The 25564-nt window shown below is 33.5% G+C and overlaps 3 protein-coding genes and 1 long non-coding RNA gene across 4 annotated transcripts; all 4 read right to left on the bottom strand.

Annotated features, from left to right (window-relative positions):
• Positions 1 to 3661: 3661 nt before the first annotated feature.
• On the bottom strand, positions 3662 to 4210 carry LOC139499665 (uncharacterized). Its single transcript, XR_011658243.1, has 2 exons — positions 4070 to 4210; positions 3662 to 3740 (listed from the first exon to the last, which is right to left on the bottom strand). It is a non-coding gene; the product is annotated as an uncharacterized lncRNA (long non-coding RNA).
• Positions 4211 to 4499: 289 nt separating this feature from the next.
• Positions 4500 to 6626, bottom strand: LOC139497389 (uncharacterized). Its single transcript, XM_071285602.1, has one exon. The coding sequence runs from the start codon at positions 6624 to 6626 to the stop codon at positions 4500 to 4502; it is 2127 nt and encodes a 708-aa protein (XP_071141703.1).
• Positions 6627 to 6717: 91 nt separating this feature from the next.
• LOC139497390 (uncharacterized) lies at positions 6718 to 8160 on the bottom strand (the record flags this gene model as incomplete). The annotated part of the gene is made up of 1 exon (XM_071285603.1): positions 6718 to 8160. A coding segment is annotated over one exon (1443 nt), but the record flags the coding sequence as incomplete, so codon positions are not given.
• Positions 8161 to 14305: 6145 nt separating this feature from the next.
• On the bottom strand, positions 14306 to 16792 carry LOC139497391 (ankyrin-1-like). Its single transcript, XM_071285605.1, has one exon. The coding sequence runs from the start codon at positions 16790 to 16792 to the stop codon at positions 14306 to 14308; it is 2487 nt and encodes an 828-aa protein (XP_071141706.1).
• Between the last annotated feature and the right edge of the window lie 8772 nt (positions 16793 to 25564).

Genomic DNA, 25564 nt, shown 5'->3' on the forward strand with positions numbered 1-25564 from the left:
GAAAATCAATCTCGTTGAGATGATCACTGATAATCTATAAATATCTACAACCAATGAAAATCAATATCCCTCTAATAGACTAGCATTGAAATCCCAGTTTTCTAAAATGGTAGCTTGGTGGAACCTAGAACTAAAAATTTGAAACAATATATCTTAAATATTTTTTAATGCATGTACATTTAATAATATTAATTTTCTGTTCGAGACTGTATATGACCTCTTTTCAACTTATAAAAGGGGGGGATACATTTCCATAGAATAAAACTTTTCTCAAAGAATTGATTCCATTTATTTTCAATAAATAATAAACATTGAAGTCCATCTCAGGCATCTAGGAACAGGCTCAACATTATTTCTATACATGTATTAATATATTTTAAAAATGTGGACAAACTTAAAATATTTAAACATTAAATATTCTACTTCAATGACTTTAATTAGTGGAAAAGATCAAATTAAAAAGTTGCAATGGTTAAATACTTCAATGGCAGTCTTTCCTGCTAAAATCTCATGTGTAGAATGTGATATATACCATTTTTGTGTCTATATACTGTCCTTTATATTTAGGTCATTTTGACACAGCAAAATAAAAAAAAAATGTAAACTATGATCTGGAAATTGAGTTCTTTTTTGCAAAATAAAACCACTAAAACTGAACTTTAAATGCAAAAGACCCCTAAATGGCTAACAGATATTGCTATAGAGAATAGTCCATGATTATACATGTTATTAAAGAATTCATGAAATTTACACCTATTCTGTCAGTTGAATGGACTACATTGTAGAATGAGATAAGTTATATAGACATAAAGGTTTTTTCCAACAGTTGTGGTGTAAATTAAATCAGTTGTATTTAATGGGTGACATATTTATGTATATATACATTTGTACATGTATGTAGATCATTGGCTTTTCAACGCATTGATATTTTTCAATACCGATTATCTATTTATTGTTGGTATTTTTCAGCTTCCTAAAACAGTTTTAACACAACATGAACGCAAGCTTGATATGGTGTCCTCACACAATTTGACGTGGCTGCAAATATTTTGGTTGCCATATGTGTCCTCTTCTCATCGGTTAATTTTGTGATATTAAGAATGCATTCTGGCGTCACAGTTTCATTTGAAAAGGCATGCAAAGTACAAATTTAAATGACATACGAAAACATGATCTGACCATATACATGTACATGTATGAGGGTAGTAATGGGGTACCTTATTGAAGTATTCTTGCCAAATGAAGATAACGGTAATTTTAAGACATGACGATAAAAGAGGGACGAAAGATACCAAAGGGACAGTCAAACTCATAAATCTAAAACAAACTGACAACGCCATGGCTTAAAATGAAAAAGACAAACAAACAACAGCACACACGACACAACATAGAAAACTAAAGAATAAACAACACGAACCCCACCAAAAAACTAGGGTTCTAGACTAGATAAAATGTACACTTTTCTTCAGAAGATACAAAAATCAGCTGAATTTGACAAATCACGCTATTTGTTTTCCAAAAATAATAGTAATTTATCAAATCACTTTCAGAATATTTTCACTTATCACAGTGAATTAAAATTAAACTAATTTGAAGCTAACGGTATCCAAGAATGACTGTTTGACGCCTGACAGTAAAGGGCATTACCACCCTCATGTATGTACATGTTATCAGCTTTTCTTCATATAAGCCAGTGAGCCGCAATGAACTTAATGGCGAGTGAGTGTAGCTAATGAGCTAATGTGAATCAAATTGTGTCCTCAGTGGAGGATATATTAAGGGATCTATACGAGGAAAACCTGATTATTTGTTTATCATTCTATCTCGCACACATGTATAGATTATCATCTTACCTACACATGAAAATATTTGCCAGTGAACCGCAATGAACATTTTTAGCAAGTGAGCCCAGCTAATGAGCTAAAATGAATCAAACTGTGTGCTCAGTCAGAGTTGGTGATATTTCAAGGTATCTTTACCAAGAAAACCTGCAAATTTCAGTGGCGGATCCAGAACTTTTCATAAAGGGGTGGGGTGGGGGGGGGGGGGGTTCTGACTGACCAGAGGGTTGCCCACTCCCGTCGACATGCTTCAATGATTTCCTACGTGTATATAATCAACTTAATTTCCCCCAACCCCTTTGTCTGTTTATGCATCTGTTTATCGTCCTGCGAAATAGTACTAATGCTGTTTTTTTCCCTCTCTTACTTGGCCATAGACAGTTGCTTATCTGTTTATCTTTCTATCACTTGCATTTTTAGACTAGAGATTTCATGCGTTCAAACCTGACCTAAAAACCCATGTTCTATTGACCCTTTCGGGTTGCGGGGTGTGTCTTTTTTGAATTTCTCAATCTGGATGTCGGGATTTGATATTTTTTAAATTCGGGACTTCAGGATTTCATGTTTTTTATGTCAGGATTTCGTGATCAGGACAACTCCGATCCCACTCTTAAATTATGACTTATTTAGACTTACCTTCTAATTCTATATAAAAAATCGCAACTCAGAACAGGAAAAATGACATTATGTCTGATTTACTTCGAATACTGATGATATGCAAAGCTAAAAACAGACACATAAATAACATGAAATAGTGATTGAAAGATTGATTGCACTTTAAATGTATGATTCAGACACGTGTTACGTGAGGAGCCGGTTTGTTTACAAAAAAATATGTCACGTGAAGGCGCACTGACGTCACAATTTGCATTGATCTTGCAATACACTACAGTTCACTCATACAGAACCCATTATCATGCAAACATGCAACGTGAATGTTATCAAACAAGGAAAATAATAATGTTAGGTTACTTTGATTATAATGTGTGTGATTAAAAATGTCTGTTCATTTGCCTTAGATGTGTTCTAGATCTATTGTACTTCATTCAGACATTTTCGGAAGGGAAGCTTTCTATATTTCTGAAATGAGAACACTTTTAAGTTTGTTCAAGACTTTTTCTTTCAAAGTGACATAAGCTACCTAAGAAACATAATTATACATAACCAAATGCTACGTGAGTCCTTATGTATGTACAAGTTCCGAGCTCAAAGTTCGCTATATTTTTCTATAAATGAACTTTATCTTATACTTAATAGAAAAATGAAATAAAAAAATGGGGTAACCGTTCATTTACTCTCACAATCTGGATTCGAAAGAAGCATACGTTTTTGTTAATGTCCTTTTTTTCTGCTGAACTAATATGAGAAAAAGCGGTTATATCGGAATAAAAAAAAAACTAAATTACAGAAATCGCTTAAATTTTAAAATTATTTAGTTTATTTGCCGCTTATTCGAAAACAACAATAAAAAATATAGGTCACCGATGAGTTAAAAAAGATATTTCAATTGTAATGTAAAAAAATGGCATTTTTTGCACCAAAGGGAGATAATTTAGAGCTTTTTCAATGATATCTACATTTTAAAAGTCACCTGGGGCCAATTCGAATTGATTTTTTGGAATGAATTTTGTACCATATTATAAAGTAACATCTATTAAAGGTGATAAATAAAATTTGTTATGAAAATTAAATGTTTATTTTTTTTCTGAAAATCTTACACCCGCAAGCCTCCTTAAGCCTTTCACGTATACATTATACCGTTAGGTAGCTAAACAGTTAGTTAACCAAAACACTCTATGTGGCAAGTACTAATCACTGAATTCATTTTGACGAATAATGTTTATTATTTGATATGATATACAGTTGTTACAGACATGTGTTGAGTGCGTGTGGTAAAAGCTACAATAGAAAAATGAAAACCTTATACTAGTTGATAAAAATTACAATTTAAAGAAAACACAGATAAAGGTGAATTTTGAAAACAAAACAATGTATTTATATATCAAAAAGCTTTAAAAACGTAGACAAATAATCCTTTACATGGAAAATACCATAATATATAGTCATGGCATAAAATATAATGTCTCTGACGGGTTGCCATACTTTAGAAAATTAACAAAATATGTATGTGATATGTCTTGTACAATTACTTCTTTTATATTAAATATATCTCAAAAATACATATGCATCTGTATAGAATAAACATCAAATATCAAAAATTAACTTACATATTGATCTGCCAGCATAGGATGACCAAGTTCTATGAAGATTTAAAACATTTGTCACCTTGTTGTGGTACACAACATCTATGAGTATACACAGGAAACAGGAAATAAACTCTTTAAAGTGAAAGTGAAAGTACTCTTTAAAATGAAACTACAGGTAATTATAAAAATAAATGTAAAGGTAAATTTACCTGGATTGAAAAGTGAGAGTAGTACTTAAATTAAAGTATAAATGTAAACAATGACAATTAGACAAAAAATTAATAAAGTTATCAAATTATATAGGGAATGAAAACAGCACACTCCCCGTCTGATATGAAAAATATCACCATACATGTACTCATAGATCAAAAAAGTTCTTAATAATAAAAACTTACAAGTGTTAAAAAAATTCAACATAACACTCAAATACTTGTTTCAAAAGTTCTAAGTCTCAACTATGACACAGTAACATAACTTGGCTAATTGGTCGCACATACACACGATGTTGTTTGTCTTTTACAACCCTCAACTGAACTTTACGAACCAAATTGTCTCTACCTGGAAAAACACGTTCAACAAGACCTATTGGCCAGTTATTTCGATGGAGTTCATTGTCTTTAAGAAGCACTACATCACCTTCTTGAATGTTTTGTTTGATGTGTTGCCATTTGCGACGAGTTTGTAACGACTGCAAATATTCTTGTCGCCAACGTGTCCAAAATTTGTCAGCTAACACTTGAACAAATTTCCACTGATTTGGATAAACATCACGCGTGTTCAAATGGCTGAAGTCCTCAATATTGTCACTCACTTTCTGTGTTAGCAAAGTACATGGAGATAAGATGGATGGTGCGTTAGGATCGGATGAAATAGGCACTAACGGACGAGAGTTCATAATAGCTGTTGTTTCTGCCATGAAAGTACACAAGACTTCATGTGTGAGTCGTTGATGTCTAGCTTCAAACAATATTGAGTCCAATATACGCCTTGCTATGCCAATGAGACGTTCCCATGCACCGCCCATGTGGGATGAATACGGTGTATTGAATTTCCACACAGTTTTTTGTTCTTTCATGAAGGATTGAAACACTGAGTCCTCAACAAAAGAAGCTTCTATGCCAAGCTCTCGGGCTCCGCCAATAAAGTTGGTTCCTCTATCAGAAAAGAATTCTTTAACATATCCTCTGATTGATATGAAGCGGCGAAGTGAATTAATAAATGATGCGGTAGTCATCTCTTCAAATTTTTCAATATGAACACCTCGACATGAAAAACAAACAAATAAGACAGCCCATCTTTTTGAATTTGCGCTTCCGCGAGTACGTCTTGTGACAATGTTCCAGGGTCCAAAACAATCAACGCCAACATATGTAAATGGTGGGCATGCTAAAAGTCTTTCTTCTGGAAGATCCGCCATTTTTTGAGTCGAAAAAGTACCTCTAAACCTTCGGCATAAAACGCAACTTGAAATAATTGAGTATATCAAACGCTTGAGACCGGTAATCCAGTAACCAGCACTCCTGATTGCGCCTTCGGTTATATGGCGTCCCTGGTGACGGACTTGTTCGTGATAATGTAATACTAGTAATCTTGCAATATGGTGTTTACCAGGAATTAAAATAGGATTCTTTTCACCAAGTGTCAATGTAGAGCGATTCAATCTACCTCCTACTCGCAAAATACCATGTTCATCCAGTATTGGGTCAAGTTTTAAAATAGCACTATTTTTTGAAACATGCTGGTCAGTATTTAAAGAATCTATTTCGTGTTCAAAGAATTCCGTTTGTACTTGTCTAATAATCAATGTCTCGGTTCCCTTGATAAAATCTGGAGTGTCCTTTTCAACGCAAATATGCCAACCTTTGCAACGAGATGTTGTTGTAGTACCTAAAGTCTTAGCTATGTGTCTCAAGAGTGATAATGATCTGACGAGAGATCGCCAACTAGAAAACTTATTGTATCGTTGAGAGTCAATCTGTAGACTGTCGATTTGTGTTTTACGTGAAACAATTTCAGGGCGAATTTCCTTATCGCAATGTGGTGATAACAACGGAAAAGATACAATATCAAAAGGTTCCTTGTTTAATAACCATTTCGGTCCGTTAATCCAAGAACTAATAATTTGCATGTCTGGACAGCTAATAAATCTAGTCCCTAAGTCAGCTGGGTTTCTATCCGTTGATACATATGACCACTGTGAAGGTTCCGACACTGTATGAATCTTTTCTACACGATTACTGACATATGTGAGGAATCGACGGGTGGTATTACATATATATCCTAACACTACTCGACTGTCTGTGTAGTAATGACAAACACTCGGAGAAAGATTCATATGATGATATATCGCTTCTCCAACTTCCGTAGCCAACACGGCACCGCACAGTTCCAATCTAGGAATAGTATGACCTTTGATAGGTGCAAGTTTCGACTTTCCAGTAAGAAAACCTATAAATGACGAACCAGTTTCATCGATTGCCTCCAGGTAAGCTACATCAGAGATTGCTTGTTCTGAAGCATAAGAGAAAATGTGGATATCAACTTGGCGTGTCAAAGAAATAGATACCGGAACAATCATACGCGGTATTTCAAAACAACTAAAAGATTTCAAAGACTTCAACCAGTTTTTCCATTTTGTTTCATGATCAATCGACAGCGGATCATCCCAATCAGTTCCTGGTGGAACAACTTCTCGAAGTAGAATTTTTCCACTGATGACTAGCGGCCCACGGATCAAACAAACTGTTAATAGTTGAAAGTATGCCTCTACGGGTGATTGGTTTTTCATCATCATTAACACGAAAGATAAACATGTCTGTCTGTAAATTCCATGACAAACCTAAACTATGCTGAACAGGCAAAGTATCTGAGCACAAATCCAAATCTTTTAACTCTTTTCCTAAATCCTCTAAAGGAAAAGCTTTCATCACATCGATATCGTTTGAAATGATTTTGTGTAGTCGTATGTTTCCATTATCCTTGAGAGCTTTTTGTGTTCTTTGCATAAGGTCAATTGCATCATACTTGTCTGCAAAAGATATCAGACCATCATCTACATAAAAATCATTCGTAACAAAAGAAAGCACATCATTTTCAGCTTCTGAAACAGCTTCACGTAAACCATATGTCGCTACAGCAGGTGAAGGGGTGTTGCCAAACACATGTACTTTCATGCGGTATTCAATCAACGGTTTTGTGATGTCATTGTTCTCATACCAAAAGAAACGCAAATAATCTCGATGGTATTCATCAACATGAAATTGGTAAAACATTTGTTCAACGTCACCTGTTATTGCAATTCTATTCTTTCTAAAACGCATGAGCACTCCAACAAGGTTATTAGTCAGGTCCGGTCCGGACATTATAATACTATTAAGAGATACTCCTTCATACAGTGCTGATGAGTCGAAAACTCCACGTATTTGATTTGGTTTTTTAGGGTGGTACACCCCAAAAAGAGGAAGATACCAGCATTCTCCTGGAATCTCGTCAGGTGCCACTTCAGCTGCACCACTACTAATCACTTTTGACATAAAGGTAACAAAATGTTCAAGCTTTTTAGAGTCCTTGCGCAAGCTTGAGTCTAAAACCTGAGCTCTTTTCCATGCTTGATAACGATTGTTAGGCATTTGTGGTTTCGGTTGTATAAATGGCAAAGGAGCTGACCAAAGACCATTCTCATCTTTACGAAAGTGACGTTGCATTAGTTCTGGAAACTGTCTGTCCTGAACCGAGGGACCTAATTTGTTGTCTGCCGGTGTACGAACAAAAATGTGATCTTGAACATCGTTAACCTTGATATTTAAATCACACAAAGGGAAAGTTGTGTGTCGTCCATCATTTAACACATGAGTTTTGCGAACGTTGATAACAGAAGGAGCATGAACCTTCCCAAGACATACCTCTCCAATTACAACCCATCCTAAAGGAAGTTTTTGTGCAAAAGGTTCACCTTTGCCACCAATAATTTGTTCCGTTACATGGTGCACTTCAGGTAAGTCGCGTCCTATCAAAAGTTCAACTTTACAACTTGGATCTAATGCAGGTAAGTATGGAGCAATACTATGTAGATGCGGGTGTGCATTAGCAACATCTGGAGTCGGTATTTCATGTTAATCACTAGGAATGGAGTCACATTCTATAACTTCTGGCATATCAAACGTTGATTGTCCATCAATAGAGCATATACGAATACCACTAGCATATCTGAGCTACCAGAACATGACGACAATACGAACTGTTTTTGAGAACCATGGAGTCCAAGTCGATCGAAAAGATCCGGCGTCGCAAGACTATGATTACTCTGATCATCTATAATTGCGTAGACACGAACAGACTGTTCAGGAGAAGTTCCAGAGAAAACATCCACTAAAACTGTTTTCCCACACGAACGCCCGACACGCATATTTCCACACAATCTTGTACATATTGCTGATACTGTTTCTGTAGATAACTCCCCGCCATTGTCTTCATCAGTTTTTGGTGTACTGATTTTGTCGGTTGTGGGTGGACGATCTATATGCATCGATGAAACATGGCGATTGTGTCCGCAAATTGAACATTTAACATTGATATTGCAGTTCCTTGATATATGGTCATTTGATTGACAACAACGGAAACATATTTTCTTTTCACGGAGAAAACGCTGACGATCCTGAAATGGTCGCTTTTGGAAACCGCGACACTCACTTAAAGTATGTCCAGCTTTATGTATCGGACAACGATTATTGCTATCATGTACACGAGTGTTACTCTGAGCTGAAACCTCAACTTTCCTAGTAAGAACTGGATTTGAAGAACGCTTTGTATAAAGTTATCAAATTATATAGGGAATGAAAACAGCACATTCATTTCTCTGTCATAGTAAATCAAACATAGTCAGTGGTTGTGTGAAAAGTATTTCATATTTTATTTTTAGTATTTGTAGTTGGCAGCTCATCTTTGTTGTTTCTGTTTGAAACTTGTATGGACTTGTGAGATTTAAGAGAATGACATATTGATTAGATACCGGACTTTACATGTTGTTTGTTTGTTTGTGGATTTTTTTGGCATTGGGTTGCTGTCTTAACGATGCATATAATTATGTACGTTATTTAGATATTTACATACTTGTTTTCAAGTTACATGTTTTTGAAATCATGCCTTTCGGTTTACTTATAAATGTGATATGTATCATTATCTAAGCACACTTGTCTTTACAAAAACTACCATAACTGTATTAAATGCATGTGATGTTTTGGGTTAAGGCTGCATAAAAATTGGATTCAGTGGGAAATTAAAAAAGGCCATATACTATACCAACCAAATTGCAACTGATATATGGCAGCGCAAGGTAAGAAAACAGGCAAAAGAAGGAACACATAATTTATCGTTGCTCCACACATTTCTAGTTGATGTTAATTGATTGCTCTAATTATTAGAGTCAAATCATTTGATTGTGTTTTTGAGGGGACAATGAACTCAAAAATGAATATCAGGGCATGTTTAGGTTTAAAAAAAACCTCTATTACAAGGCTAAAATGAAAATTTTGCAATACAAAATGCATGAAATGTTTGTGTACAAAAATGGAGAAAATATTCATAGCATCAACTGAAGGTGAATCTTTTAAGCCCAGTAATTTTCCTAGTTACATCCATAATATTCAATGGCCATTTCCTTACAAACATCATACATATATTTTTCATAGCAACAACTGAAGGTGAATAATCAAGTCCATAAATTTTCCAAATTACACAAATAACATCCAATGGCCGTTTAGATGACCAAATATACTGTCTTGCGGAAAACATACACTGCACTCATTCTATGTATGTTGAAAGACATGGATGCCCGTGACATATTCTAAATTTTACTTTGTTCAGTAGATACTTCATCTGTTGATACATTTATAAATGTGACCGTTTTGTGTATACCTATTGGATTGTGTGTGTGTGTGTGTGGGGGGGGGGGGGGGGCGAGTAATCATTTTAATTTGAGGAGCATCGTAATCCAGCCCTAACGTGACTGCCTTTTTCTGAAATCGGTTGCTTATATTTCCATTTTGTACATACGACTAATAGGGGGACCTTATATTTTTGAGAATTTGATTTGTTTTTTTAAACAATAAAAGCATGAAAAATATATACAAGACAAGATATATCAAGACGGTGTAATCTGTTTAATATGTAATTACAGTAATAATTATATCCTGCTGAAATTTTCCCTCTTTTCTAGAAAAAGCTACGAAATGCACGATAATATAAGAGAATAATAAAGTTACTTTACGTTAATTCAGCATTTTCATTACATTTACTTCGTTTTGCATATATCATTTGTAAATGGAATAAAATTTAAATGTGTCATAGGACTGCGAATGCAAAATGAAAAACAAATCTATTAAGCATTATATACTTGCAATGGGAATGCAAATTTTAATCACCTTTTTCATAAACGAATTGTAAGTCTGGTAACAAAACTTTTCAACCTCAAATATCAACAATCAAATTATCCGCCTACAAAATATACATCTTACTTCATGTGAGGTTTTATAAAAACAATTAAATTAAAATTTAAAAGCATCCATTCTTAAATTGTGAGAAGACTAAATCTAAAATTATTTTGTAATTATCGTTTCAACTCATTCACGCCTAGTTGGACTAGTGGGTTTGACTATTCATATTTTCTCTTGCAGTCTTACAGCTCTTCAGACGGTGAGAAGTGCCACATTAAATTCAAACAAATGGGAAAATGTGTGTATGGTACACAGATGATGTCTTTGCTTGCATATTACGTTATAACGGGACATAACTGAAGAACAAAAAATGATTACCCAAATTTTACTTGGTCTGAAATTAGTGGTAATAAGCATTGTGCATATGTTTCATAACATTTGGTTGAGGCAAACTTCATTTAGAAAACGAAAACGAAAAATTCAGAAATTTTCCCATTTGTTGAGGGGCATAACTCTAGAACGGTAAAAGTGACGCAACCAAAACTCAAACCTGATCTATGTATTGTAGCAATGAGCATTGCAATTAAGTTTCTTGATATTTAGTTGAGCCTAACTTAAGTAAGAGAAAGGTTACCAAAAATTCAGCATGTTTTTCAATTGCAAAGGGGCATAACTCTAGAAAAAAAATGACGCCACCAATATTTGATCTTGATCTGTGTTTTGTAGTAATAAGCATTGTGTATTAGTTTCGTGACATTTGGTTGTTTTTTAACAAAAAATGATTACCCAAATTTTACTTGGTCTGAAATTAGTGGTAATAAGCATTGTGCATATGTTTCATAACATTTGGTTGAGGCAAACTTCATTTAGAAAACGAAAACGAAAAATTCAGCAATTTTCCCATTTGTTGAGGGGCATAACTCTAGAACGGTAAAAGTGACGCAACCAAAACTCAAACCTGATCTATGTATTGTAGCAATGAGCATTGCAATTAAGTTTCTTGATATTTAGTTGAGCCAAACTTAAGTAAGAGAAAGGTTACCAAAAATTCAGCATGTTTTTCAATTGAAAAGGGGCATAACTCTAGAAAAAAAAATGACGCCACCAATATTTGACCTTGATCTGTGTTTTGTAGTAAAAAGCATTGTGTATTAGTTTCATGACATTTGGTTGTGGCAATTTAAAGTTAAGAGAACGGAAACTAATTTTGGGACATACGGACGGACGACGGACGAAGATACATACAAGGGTAAAACTTAATGCCTTCTCTGCTAAGGCGGGAAATCATAAGCAATGTAATCATGTTAACGACATGCTGTGTAGAGATAACGACTTTATTAATAATACATGGCTTCACAACATGACGAGCATAAGAACAAACATTAATTTGTATTATTTGTATTACTTGTAAATCGGTACATTTTTGGGGTAATTTTGGTAGATCTGGAGGATCGCTGTTCAACAATTGTTGCAGATTTCTTTTGAATATGTTAAAAACAAACAGAAATTCAAAAAAAGAGGGCACATTTATCCTGTAATTAAGATCACAAGTACTTGATTTTAACCAGTGCATCAAGATAAAGTGTCAACCCCAGAAAGAATAAAATATAGTTTTGACAATAAAAGTGTGAATGCTTGAATTTACAAAGAAACCAAATGAGCTGTGGATGGTTTAATTCCTTAAGGGGCAGCAAATGAACATAGATATGTATATGAGTCACACAAAAGTTTTTGTCAGACACACGATGAGAATAAAGACAGAATAATAGTATGTCTCTTTAAAATAACATACAATAAGTCGCAACAGAAAGAAACTTGCCATCAACTTGATTTCTACACATAGAAAAATACATATTACCGAAAATTTTGAAACTGATTTCGAAATAGGGGTGTCAATCATATGTGATGATATTGCAGTTTTTATACGTACAAATAAACACAAGAACACCCTGGACAGAGAAATGATGACAAGCTATATATCAGAATATGAACATATGAATACTTGTTAAACATCTGCTTGTTTGCAACAAGGTTGTGTCATTGCAAGAAAAATTAAACATATTAAAATAAAAATAGCATTTTGAAATAGAAAATAACATCTGCGAAATAAGCGCATGATACGCCCGTCGCATTTTCAAAATATAAAGTTCAATAACTGCTCAAAGCTAAATCAGAGATTTATCATCAATTAAGGGGGTAGACCTTGATTCAGGGAGATAACTCTTTAAATCAGTTATGCGTTTGTAAAAGTCAAGTATCATCAATGTATTTTTAAGCATTTATCTGAAATAGATTGGAAATAATCTATGTAACCTAGAAGCTTAGAAGCTTAGAATATATTTATGAAAATGGTTGACCCAAACGTGCTGATGATTTTAAGAGTCATTTTCTTTAACCTAGGTCTGCCTCCTCAAAACTAGGTTATCTTAATATATATATATATATACATCAGTCAGCCAAACGTAATGAAAACTGCTCAAAGTACTTTAAAGATATAGTCTGAAAACTGGGAAAGCACCCTTTTTTAATGAATAAAATCTAAAATGTATAAAACTCGAAAGAAAGCTAATGTCAATCAATTGTCAATAGATATTAACCATGTTAACAATTCACCAATTTTACATAAAACGTAAAATATAAAATAAAAACTCGCCAGGCAGCTCACATCAATAGATATAAGTTATTTACCAAAGTTTCATGCAAATTGGTTTGAGTGTTTTTGAGTTAATGTCCGACATGTCAAGACGGACAGACAGACAGATGGACAACGGGACTATAAAAACAATATCACAACTCTTACTACATCAATACAAAGACAAACAGGTAATAATTAAAAAAAAACATACATTTAAATACACAATTTTTTAAACGTTATGTATTGAAAATCAATTTCAATTATGATTTCCAATATAAGATTAACTAGACAAAAGTTTTTGGTTTGTTTTTTCTGACATATAATTTCCTCAAAGAGCAAATATATATTTAAACTAAACAATATCAGCATTCGGCATTTGCTATGATGTAAAAATATATGCATCAAAATTGCAATCCTGTCTTTGTTCATTCAAATTCATTCTGCATGTTTTGTATTTGATAATTTTTCTCTGATCTAAAAATTAAAGACTTAATTTAATGTTCTCTGTTATAATAAATCTCGCTTACAAGTTTCGTGACACCATTTATCATATAAATAACTTTTCTTCTTTTTAGAGATGTTTAATTTGGGACATTAGAAGTGCAGCTTTATTTAAAATGTTCATCAATGTTTATGTTTACTCAAGTTATATGTGAGTTTTACCGATTATTTGAAATCGATAACTGACCTATGCTTGCCAACATATACGTTTTATCTTTTCTATCTCTTACGGAAACTTGTCTTTAATATTGGCAATCTGACTACTTTTTATATTTCGACGGTTCCGATGAATTTGGATATAAGATTTGTATTGCAATAGCTTTAGTATTAAAATACGTTATGATACGTTATACGTGCATCATATCATGCGTTGAGGAATTTAAATGAAACATTCTATGATTCTTCATGATTTAAACAATAGTTACTTCTCCGTTCACAACTGCATATCACCAATGGTAAACAATTGTTTCTGATTATATTCACAATATCACACAAGAATATTTTCTATTTCTTGTTTTTCTATCATTAATACCAAAATCGATCAATAACTTCACAACCTCTGTATTTCCCCTTGTATATGCTACATGCAAAGGCGATTGTCCGTGTGTGTCCTTAATTGTTGTATCTACACGACTATTTAATGTTTGACCGTTTAAATCAAGTAAGAATTTGACTGTGTCATATTGACCTTCATAACAAGCGAAATAGTGGTGTACAACCTTGAGTTGTTGTATCATTAACATTCACACCGTCATCAATCAATAACTTTACTATTTTATGTCGTCCATAATTACAAGCTGTGTGTAAAACGGACCATCCATTTTCATCCCTTGTCGTTGTATCTACAGGACTATTTAATGTTTGGTCCTTTAAATCAAGTAAGTATTTCACTATGTCATGATGACCACTACGACAAGCTAGATATAGTGGGGTAAAACCTTTGTTAGATGTGACATTTACATTCAAATCGACATCTATCAACAACTCTACTACTTGCTTATTTCCATTTGAACAAGCCGCATGTAAAACTGACCATCCACGTTCATTTTTTCTTGTTGTATATACACAACTATTCAATGTTTGACCGTTTAGATCAAGTAAGAATTTCACTGTGTCATAGTTACCGTTCTGACAAGATAGATATAGTGGTGAGCAACCTGTGTTTGTTGTGTCATTTACATTCATACCGATCTCAATCATTAACTTTACTATTTTGTGTTGTCCATAATAACATGCTGTGTGTAAAACGGACCATCCATCTTTATCTTTCATTTTTGTATCGACACAACTATTCAATGATTGGCCGTTCAAGTTAAGTAATACATTTACGGTGTCATAGTGACCTCTCTGACATGCTAGATGTAGTGGTGTATAACTTTTATTTGTAGTGTCATTTACATTCATACCGACTTCCATCAATAATTTTACTACTTCCGTGTGTCCCTTCAAGCAAGCTACTTGAATAACTGACAATCCGGTTCCATCTTTGATCGTTGTATCTACACACCTATTCAAAGTTTGGTCTTTTAAATCAAGTAGAAATTTAACTGTGTTATATTGACCATTCTCACAGACTAAATAAAATGGTAAAATGCCGTAAGTTGTTCTTGCATTTGTACTTAAACCAATTTCAACCAATAAATTAACTATATTCACGCTTCCATTTGAACACGCTGTATGCAAAGCTGACCATCCGTTTCTTTTTGTTGTTGTCGTATCTAAACATCGATTTAATGCTTGGCAATTCAAATCAAGTAAGAATTTAACCGTGTCATAGTGACCGTTCTTACAAGCTGCACATAAGGGTGTAGTGCTGTTATTTTTTGTGTCATTTACATTCAAACCGAAATCAGTAAACAACTTTATTACTTCCGTGTGTCCCATAAAGCAAGCTATATGCAAAACTGACCATCCCTGATTATCTTTGATTGTTGTATCTACACACCTATTCAATGTTTGTTCTTTTAAATCAAGTAGAAATTTCACTGTGTCATAGTGACCGTTCTCACAAGCTGCACATAAGGGTGTAGTGCCGTTATTTGTTGTGTCATTTACATTTATACCAACATCAGTCAATAGTTTTACTAGTTTCGTGTGTCCCTTCAAGCAAGCTACATGTAAAACTGACCATTCGTCTTCATCTTTGATTGTTGTATCTACACACCTATTCAATCTTTGGTCTTTTAAATCAAGTAGAAATTTCACTGTGTCATAGTGACCGTTCTCACAAGCTGCACATAAGGGTGTGTTGCCGTTATTTGTTGTGTCATTTACATTTATACCAACATCAGTCAATAGTTTTACTAGTTTCGTGTGTCCCATCCAGCAAGCTACATGTAAAACTGACCATCCGTTTTTAGTTTTATGTAAACTATTCGTTTCATTGTTTCCATTTAAGCAAGTTGCAGATAATGCAGTTGTTTTATTAGCAGTTTCTGCATTAATATCATAATAAAATTTCATAAAATATCTTACTTTTGGAATGTGACCGTTTTGACACGCAACATAAAAAGGAGATCGACCTTGTTCTTCTTTATTATTTATGTGACGTGGACATTTTATAATAAAGTATTCTGCAAAATATACGTATCCTAAATGAGATGATACGAACAGCGGTGTGCGTCCATGATCGTCAGGAACATACGTTATTTCCCGACACGTGTCTTGTTCATTCAGAAAAGATAAAAACAATTGTCTGTACGTCTGATTCTCTGACTGTATACTTCCAAACACTTCCCAGTATTTTGCGCTCGTTGCTTCTTTATATTGTCTTTTGCGATAGTTTCTTTCCATATCTGGTTGGATATAAACCGCAAAGGGGAGACTACTTCTACCCAATGACAAAAGCTGCATGCGATTAGCTATGAATGCTATGTCAGCATACTTAATTAAACATTGCATTATATATGGTGCTATGGCTGCTGCTATGATGTCAAACATTTTGTCATCGATTGCTGTATATATACCCTCTTCCTCAATAATATAGATACCCTTGAGATGCTTAAAACATTTTTGTAAAGACATCATGGAAATGACTAATTCAATATCAATGTCCCTGCATATATCTTTAATTATCTGTTTCACATCCCCATTTCTAACGTCATCTTTTCTAATGTTATTATTTCTCATAACAAGAAGAGAAAGACAGATGAAAGATGATTTAGATTTGATTTTCATTACTGAGATTTCTTGTTTTATTATTTCTACAGGATGAGTAAAGAATCTCGGATCTTGATTGACCTTTTTGAAGTACAAATTACATATAAGAGGGAAGAAATCATAGAGACAAATATTTTCTATGTCATTCACAATGTTCTCAGGTAAATACGACAACGCAATACATCTTATTTCATCTTGGGAAATTTTATACTTGGTACTAAAGCTGCAATGCATTAGTGAGAAACAAGTTAGGTTTGGGAAAGCCGTGTGGCGATATATATTCTCCCTGCACGTGATTAGAAACCTAACTCTTGATTTGCCAGAGTTTTCGTCGTTGTCATCGGTCGGAGTAAAATATTAAGTCAACATATTTATTTTTCCATCGATTTGTTCCCATGAGTCTGCTTTTTGTTGATTAAGAGTGAATTTACCACATATATCATCAATTACAAAAACCTGGATCTTATCTTTTATAAAATATTTGAGGATTTCGGAAGGATCATCACAAGGCACTATTTCATATCCCTCCTTTTCCATTTTCAGAGCTACATGATGAGCTGCTGCAGATTTTCCACATCCCGGAGATCCAGTAATAACGACACCTCTTTTGTTTTGTAACGATTTGAAAATAAATGCCGTTGCCGAGGTAGAAACGTATTTCTCATTTGTTTCACTCCATTCTTTCAAAATACTATGGCGTAATTCTACAAAAGAGTTATGCATTCTTATACATGTTGTAACTATATACTCTAATCATATTCTACAAACTATGACAATACATATAAAAAGATGTCAAGTTCCTGTAAAACACATTTTCAAGTCCAGGACAGACAAACAAGGAAAGGAAAACAAATAGATTTCTAAGAATGCGTATGTACCTCAGATATCACTACAAACCATTAAAAGTCTGAAATGGCCTATATTTGTACTCGACTGTACTGATTTTTACTCGACTGTACTAATTTTTACTCGACCAGTCTGAATTCGTCTGAGATTTACTTGATAATACTCGACTGTAGTCTGAACCATACTTAACAGTTTGAATGTGTACTTGACCAGTACTTAACCATTTTATTCTAGTCTGAACCGTACTCGACCTAGTCTGAACAGTACTCGACCTACTCTGAACCGTACTGGACCTAGTCTGAACCATACTCGACCTAGTCTGAACCATACTCGTCCAAGTCTTAACCATACTCGACCTAGTCTGAACCATACTCGACCAAGTCTTAACCAACCTAGATCTATTCTTTGTTTCTATCAACTGAATTTTATCAATTTAGGATTTTTTTTTAAATAAAAATGAAATTTGAACAACAAATTGAAATTAAAATTTCACAATAATCAATCATAATATAACGTCAACACAATAGTAATCAACACTTACGTAAAAATATATATCAACTTTTAAAATATGAATAAAACAAGCTGATCACATAATCTAAAAAAAAATGAATTGTGACTAACAAATGACTAATATTTTCAATATTTATTCAAAATTTTATGAATACTTCGGAAGAATTTTATGGTAACTGGACTATTTTCACCATTAACTTAATCCTAGTAAAGATTTATTTGAGTTGAATTAATAATGCAGTGAATGTTTTTTTTTATTACTATATATATAAAGCAACTTAATAAATTTAAAAAAAATGAGAGCTTAATTGTTTTGTTTTACTAAACCAAGAATTTAATGTAATCATGATAATAGAATTTCCATAGCAATTCTTGATAACCTTTTTAAAAAAAGAAATGTATTCCAAAGTAACAGTAAAAATTTATTTCAATTAATTTAAGTAATTTTTTTTTGTCAAATTAACATGGCATACATAAAGCACTTTAATATGTTCTAATTACCTCAATACATGTGTGTTTTACAGGTAAAAAGAAAGCCCTATTTTCTTAAATTTGTGTATTACTTATCTAGTACATACATGAATATTTGAAAGGCCTTGTTATTTAACTTAAACAGGATGTTGCAATTTTGAATCAATGTTATTTAGAATGTAATACCTCTTACCAGGTGTGATCTTATTTATGAGTTTGCCACATGCAGAGTTTATTCTTTATATTTCACCACTAATCAGAAAAACAATTTTATTTATGTATTTAATATTATCCCTTTATGATATAAGTTTTATATAATATTTTTTTTTTCATCCTAAATATAATCATAGATATATTTCTAATATAAGGTTAAATTTTTTTATAAATTTTGTTGGCTGTTGTTATATATGTCATTAATTAGAAATTTATTTTAACAGTTAAAAAAGTAGAGTGTTTTGGTCTAGTATGGTTCAGACTGGTCGAGTACTGTTCAGACCTTTGGTTAAGTATGGTTCAGACTGGAAAAATAGGTCGAGTACAAGTCGAGAATGGGTTAAGACTGTTTCAGACTGGTCGAGTAATAGTTCAGACTATTTTCAACGGCAAAGATAAGGATCAAGTACGATTCAGTACAGTCAAGTATGGTTCAGACTGGGGTCGAGTAATGTCAAGTAAAAGTCAGACCGATTCAGACTGGTCGAGTAAAAATCAGTACAGTCGAGTACAGATATAGGCCATTTCAGACTTTAATGGTTTGTAGTGTATATTAAGTGTCGAAAATAATTCTCATCAAAATCATTGCCTTTATCACTACTTGAATAATTAAGGTGAATCATTATGATATGTATTCACTTGTGAGTATTAAAACCAGAAAGGCGATAACACAGGTCATGTCTAAAGTCATATCGATGCGTTCGTAAACTTGATGTTATATAATCACACGAGGGACGAAAGATACCAGAGGGACAGTCAAACTCATAGATTGAAAAAAAAATGACAACGCCATCGTTTGAAATATAAAAAGACAAACAGAGATATAATAGTACAAAAGACACAACAAGCGAGGTGGCCTCATTTTCGGAGTATTCTATGGAGTTTATCTACATTAATCACAAGCATATGAACATTGAGGTTTGAATCGAATATTACTGCATGCTATCCCGTCTTAGGTCTTGTGTTTTCTGCTGAGTAATGCTTTCTCGACATCAATTAAAACTGTTTGACATAATATGCAAGAGACAGTCTCAAGCTTGCAGTGAAGTGAGTGAGTTTTCACTCCGTGTGAAAGTCTTACTGAGACTTGGAGACGACGAACATGTGTTCCTTTCCTTTTTGTGTGTTTCTTTTCCTGTTCATTTTCCGATTATGTGTCATGGATAGGTATTCTATTACCTTTGTTATTGTAGGGTTCATTAACTTCGTTTAATACAAATAATCAAACAATAAGGGAAAGAGGAACTAGTCATAAGAGAAACTGATATCATGTAAAGACGGACGTATCCAGATGTCTATCTTTTACAAATAAGTATATAGCATGAGTTTATCCGTCTGATGGCCTACAGTGATTCATTTATTTCATTTATGTTAGCTTTTTGATTATGATTCCAAAAAGAAATAACTTTATCAATTACAAATCATTTGAGTGTATTTGTATAACAAAAATGTATCTTTTAACAAGATGAAACAGTGTTTACCATAATACCATTGTTATACTTTGAAGTCCTTTTGGTATACTTTAACGCTTTGGTACACATAAACTGTTAAAATATATTTTATAGATTAATCATAAATACCTCTGATATTATTATGTTGTATTTCAAGCGTTTCTAGTTTCTGGTTTACGGCACTTAGATTCTGATTAGTTTTTTCTAATTCTTTCTCAAGCCGGATAATTTTTTTTATTTCAATACCGTTAGTTACCAATGAACTCATCAGAGCATCAATTTCAGGCTTTTATTCTGGTAAAAGTCTAATAATGGCCTGAAAGAAAAAGAACATTGCTTTTACACACCATAACATCCATTTGACGGCAGTCAATCTCATTACTTACATGAGAAATATTATAATATTTTTTCGTGTGGTTTTCTTTCGGCTTACAGCTCATACAATTATCTAAATAACAAATTAAGCAAAAACCATGACTTGAACAATAGGAAGCGTTTCTGTAAAATCAGTATGAATACAAGCCCCTTTGAATTATTTTTTATTCTAGTATGACAAATATGGCAAATCTTTTGGATCGACGCGCGGTAGGTGAAGGCAAATATATGCCGTGCCCATAAATAAACGCACGTTTAAATTGACGTCAAAGAACGGAGCAAATTTAATTAATGACATGCTTAAACTATTAACTGCAGAGTATTTAGATAGGTTTTGACGCTGTTAAATGATAATTTTACTTACATTTCTTATATGTATAAATAAAAGGCTTATAACACATTTTAGCGTCGTGTGTTTACGTTACCTTGTTGTGAGGATTTTCGGTTTCACAGGCGTGTATTTTCCCGTTGAATGCTTATATTCTTACGTCATCGTTCTATGACGTTGGGTAGCTCATTCATTATAAAACATATGATGTGGGAGGATAATCGGAACAGCCCAAACAACATTTACCATAGGTGTGTACCAACGCTTTTTGAGAACGTTATGTTAGAATTGTAAATATACTATATGCAAGAGGGTTTGGATGGGGTTAAATGATTAAAGAAAAATGCCCTTAAAAATGAAGATAAGAGAATAACGGGCCAAAAAAAAGGGGTTATTTTTTTGAAGATTAGAGACAAAAGGGGTGAAAATAAAATGTTTACAGAATAACAGACCCTTCCCCCCCCCCCCCCCCCCCCCCCATCCAGACCCTCATACAAATATGGTTATGTTGATATTGTAATACCTCTACAACACACTTCCATATTACTGTAAACTTTCTTTCTGTTATTCTACCGCTGTCAGAGTGTACAATGTAGTTCCGGTAAAATTTTATCCTTGAAATATCTGCATCAGTTGTATGCATCTTTTCCGGTGGAAGACTATCTTGGATGTCAAGATCTGTGAAATGTCTCAGTAAACATACCATTAATGATACATCAAACATGTCTGATGATACTCCGCAAGAGCCTAACAAATACGGAAAATAAAAACAAACTGACATTAAGGCGAATGATAATAACCAAAAAGGACGCTTAGTAAACGACTTTAATACTCCCATGTAAAATATGGCTATATCATATATCATTCCAAAGGTTATTATCTAAACTTTTTGTTTTACCCGGGCAAACCTTTTTCGAAATATTGGTCCTCGATTCTCTTCAACTTCGTACTTAATTTGACCTTCTTTTTTTCGAGCGTCACTGATGAGTCGTTTGAAGACGAAACGCGCGTCTGGCTCAAATACAAAATTTCAATCCTGGTATCTGTAATGAGTTGTTCAATTAAACAAGTTTACATAGGCGAGTGATATGAGAGCCAAATTTACATTTTTAATGCACCTACCTAACACACGGCTAAATTATATATCACTAGAAAGCTAAGAATGTGTACTTTCTAAATATCCCGGTCGTCAAAAGAAATTATGGTGCATTTTGTTTTAAAATCGAGGTCAAAGGTCAAGGGTGCAATTTCAATTCACGGATACCTCCAGTTGTAAAATTGAGTCAAAACAAATGCAAAAACGAAACAATTTTATAGGAATGCTGTATTACTGTTGGGAAAATATATTTCTATCATAATATTAATTAATTTTGGTTGATTTTAATGGTAACACATGTTACATAACGTTTTCTCTCGGAGTCTTTGAAAATCAACCATTTAAGTCACACAAATGTATCTGTAGTCGCCATTGCATTATCTAAATATTATAATACCTCCATATCATTTGATTGCACGTATTTACAAACATATATCTGCAAATTTGATATAAATAATCCGAAACAAAATATTTGAAGCAAGAGGAAAATATAACATATGACGTATTTTTAATTGTTTAGAAAAGTCCCATGATGAGCTGTTCATTAAAATTGAGGAAGCGTATGGTCTCCTGTTAGTTTGAAAGCCTGCCAACCGCTTCAAAATCAGACAACCATAGAGCAGATTTTCTTTTGTTATTGTAGTGCAATATGTTGATATATAAAAAAGAAGATGTGGTATGATTGCCAATGAGACAACTATCCACAAAAGACCAAAATGACACAGACATTAACAACTCATACATCACTAAATCAGATAACATGATCACTCATTGTACGTCAAACTGTGTTTGATTTTACTTCAGTCGGCCGCCGTGTATCTTGAGATATATAATTAATCAAACAACACTTGACAAAGTAGTTTGTACTCTTTTTAAATTACGCTAGTGATGACGTTCAGCTACTTTGGCACTAAGTATTACTTTTTTTTTATCTTGTTTCACCGCTTCAAACGGATGACAGGGCTATCCTAATATTGAACCTTTTATTTGGCTTTCTGATGTTAAAATCCCGTTAGCGTATAACCTAAATGATCGAAACGTCGGTCGGAATATTGCGATATCGGAATATTATAGCTTCATTTAAACTTGTAATCTCATCATTCTTATCGGTCAACATATCCATACAAAGACAACTTCCTTGGCATGGGCATATATCAGTACAGCAGAGGTTTTGCTCAAAGCGGACACAAGATCTACTATATACATATTGAATTAAAAAATTGGAATGGACATGAGGGATTTGTCAAAGAGACACCAACGCGCTTAAAAGCAGGCAACGGCCAAAAACCACCAATGGGTCGTCAATGCAGCAAGAAACTCCCAAATCTGGGGGAGTTCTTCAGCTGGCCCCTACACAAAAATGTACTAGTTTAAAATGATAATGGACGTCATACTAAGCTTCGAAATATACTCAAGAAGTTAAAATAAAAGTTATACAAAACTAAGAAAGGCCAGAGGCTCCTGACTTGGGACAGGCGCAAAATTGCGGCGGGGTTAAATATGTTTTTGGAAATCTCAACCCTCCCCCTATACCTATACCAATGCGTGAACAGATCAAATCTTGTAGAAAGTCGAATGACATCATACCGGACCGATGTTGCCTTTTAGCCAACCAAAATCATACGGAGATCTGTTATTGTTTCTGTAGTTAGGTCGACATTGTCTTGGATAAAATTTTAACCCCCAGAAGAAAAATAATGCCATGTAGAATGGATGCCCCATTTTTATTGTTTCTAATCTCCTGATCAGTCAAACTTGTTGATAGTTAACAAAGGTGTGTCCATAAATACGATGCATTTGTAGTGATAAACCTAAATGAAAAAGAGTAAAAAAAATATTTATAGATAATATACATTCTACTAAAGCCGTACATCTAAGAACTTTGTCAATAGGAATATCGTACGCTTTATTAACTGCCGCAGATGTGTCATCATCTAAAAGCTTGAGACAATACACAAATGTTTTTAAAGCAGATGGCATAATTTCAATTGAATAATCCAGTAAGATGTTTTTAGATAATGTATAAGGTGATTGGATTACACCTCTACCCCTATATCTGCTTCCGTAAAATACTAGTAGCTGCATAAAGTGTTTGCAACCAGTTTCGCAGTCACTGCTCAGATCTTTAATTTTGACAGACCGTATATCGCATCATTTTAAACGGGTAATTTTCCGTCATTACGGCATAAGACAAAATTATAGAGCTACTGTATACAATATTGGATGCACCTTGGCCTTGTTGAAGCTGTATGCATGTAACTATAATTGACCATGGTTTTTTTAGTTTTTGTTGAAGCTGATCATATGTTGTGTAGTTTTCTCGGCGGCGATCCTCGGGCAGAAATTAAGCCCGGTTCACTGATCAAGTAATTAAAGTTGTTAACCAGAATACTTCCTTGTGTACAGGCACGTCATCTTTAATCGTCGAAATGTTAGTAAAAGCTGTTTTATGTTCACAACTAAATAGCTCTTTAATTTCTGATTTCAAATTTTGTAGCAAATATTTAGCGATGCAAGTTCGATGGTATAAAGATTTAATAGTAAAATTATCATGAGTTATTTTGTAAATCAGATCATTGTATGAGATATATGTAGTAACACTCAAAACAGCTTGAGTTTGCTCCTCAGAGGATACCTTATGAAGTTGTGTAACTTGCTTATAGGCTTTATACATTTGCAAAATATACAAACAGACAAATCAGAATGAGTTGTAGATCTGCTGCCCTGCGGGTTCGTTGATATATGAGAAGAGACTAATCGGTAGAATTGGTACATGTAGTACAAAGTCTTTGTACAGAAAAAACAGAAGATGATAGGTTGTGCTTACTTTTGAAATATTTATAGCAACTCTTATGATATTTTGTATTTTCAAATGGGATGTTTTCATTTTTTCATATTCATCGACCAGTCTTCTGTAAACTTTATCTTTTCGTTTTCCCACTGCGGCAATGCAACTGTATCTTCATTTAAGTGTTTAACTACATAGTTTCTATGTAATAAATACATGACAGACTATGCATCTGTGTCAATAAATGGATATTTTTTTTGCTTTTTAGCAAAGGAAGGGTTTCATTGTGAACTGGACTGTGAAAATTTCGGACACGACTCGGAAGATTTTCTACAATTTTCCGATACGATTCCTTATTTAGAAAGGGGTGAATTCTACAGAACTAAAAAACTATGTCTTACTTTGATTTGATCTTTATTTCGGACGATTTTATATCTATTTAAGCTACACTGAAGTTAAAGATAGAAATAGAGCCGCTTAAATATGATTTATCGTACTCTAAAAGGACTATTAAGTACACGGAAATCGACTAATATATTCAGTAAAAAACGATAACGAAATAGATAAGGGATTCCGGAAATTATAGTGATTTTACCCAACATCATAAAATTACAGAAATTCGTGATTTTAAGAAATGTTGAGATAAAGTCTTGATCTTGAATAAAAAAACGATAACTGAAGAGTAATTTGTTGTGTTCTAAAACGGATAGAG

Source organism: Mytilus edulis, chromosome 12 (assembly GCF_963676685.1).
Source record: "Mytilus edulis chromosome 12, xbMytEdul2.2, whole genome shotgun sequence".
Classification (NCBI taxonomy): Eukaryota; Metazoa; Mollusca; class Bivalvia; order Mytilida; family Mytilidae; genus Mytilus; species Mytilus edulis.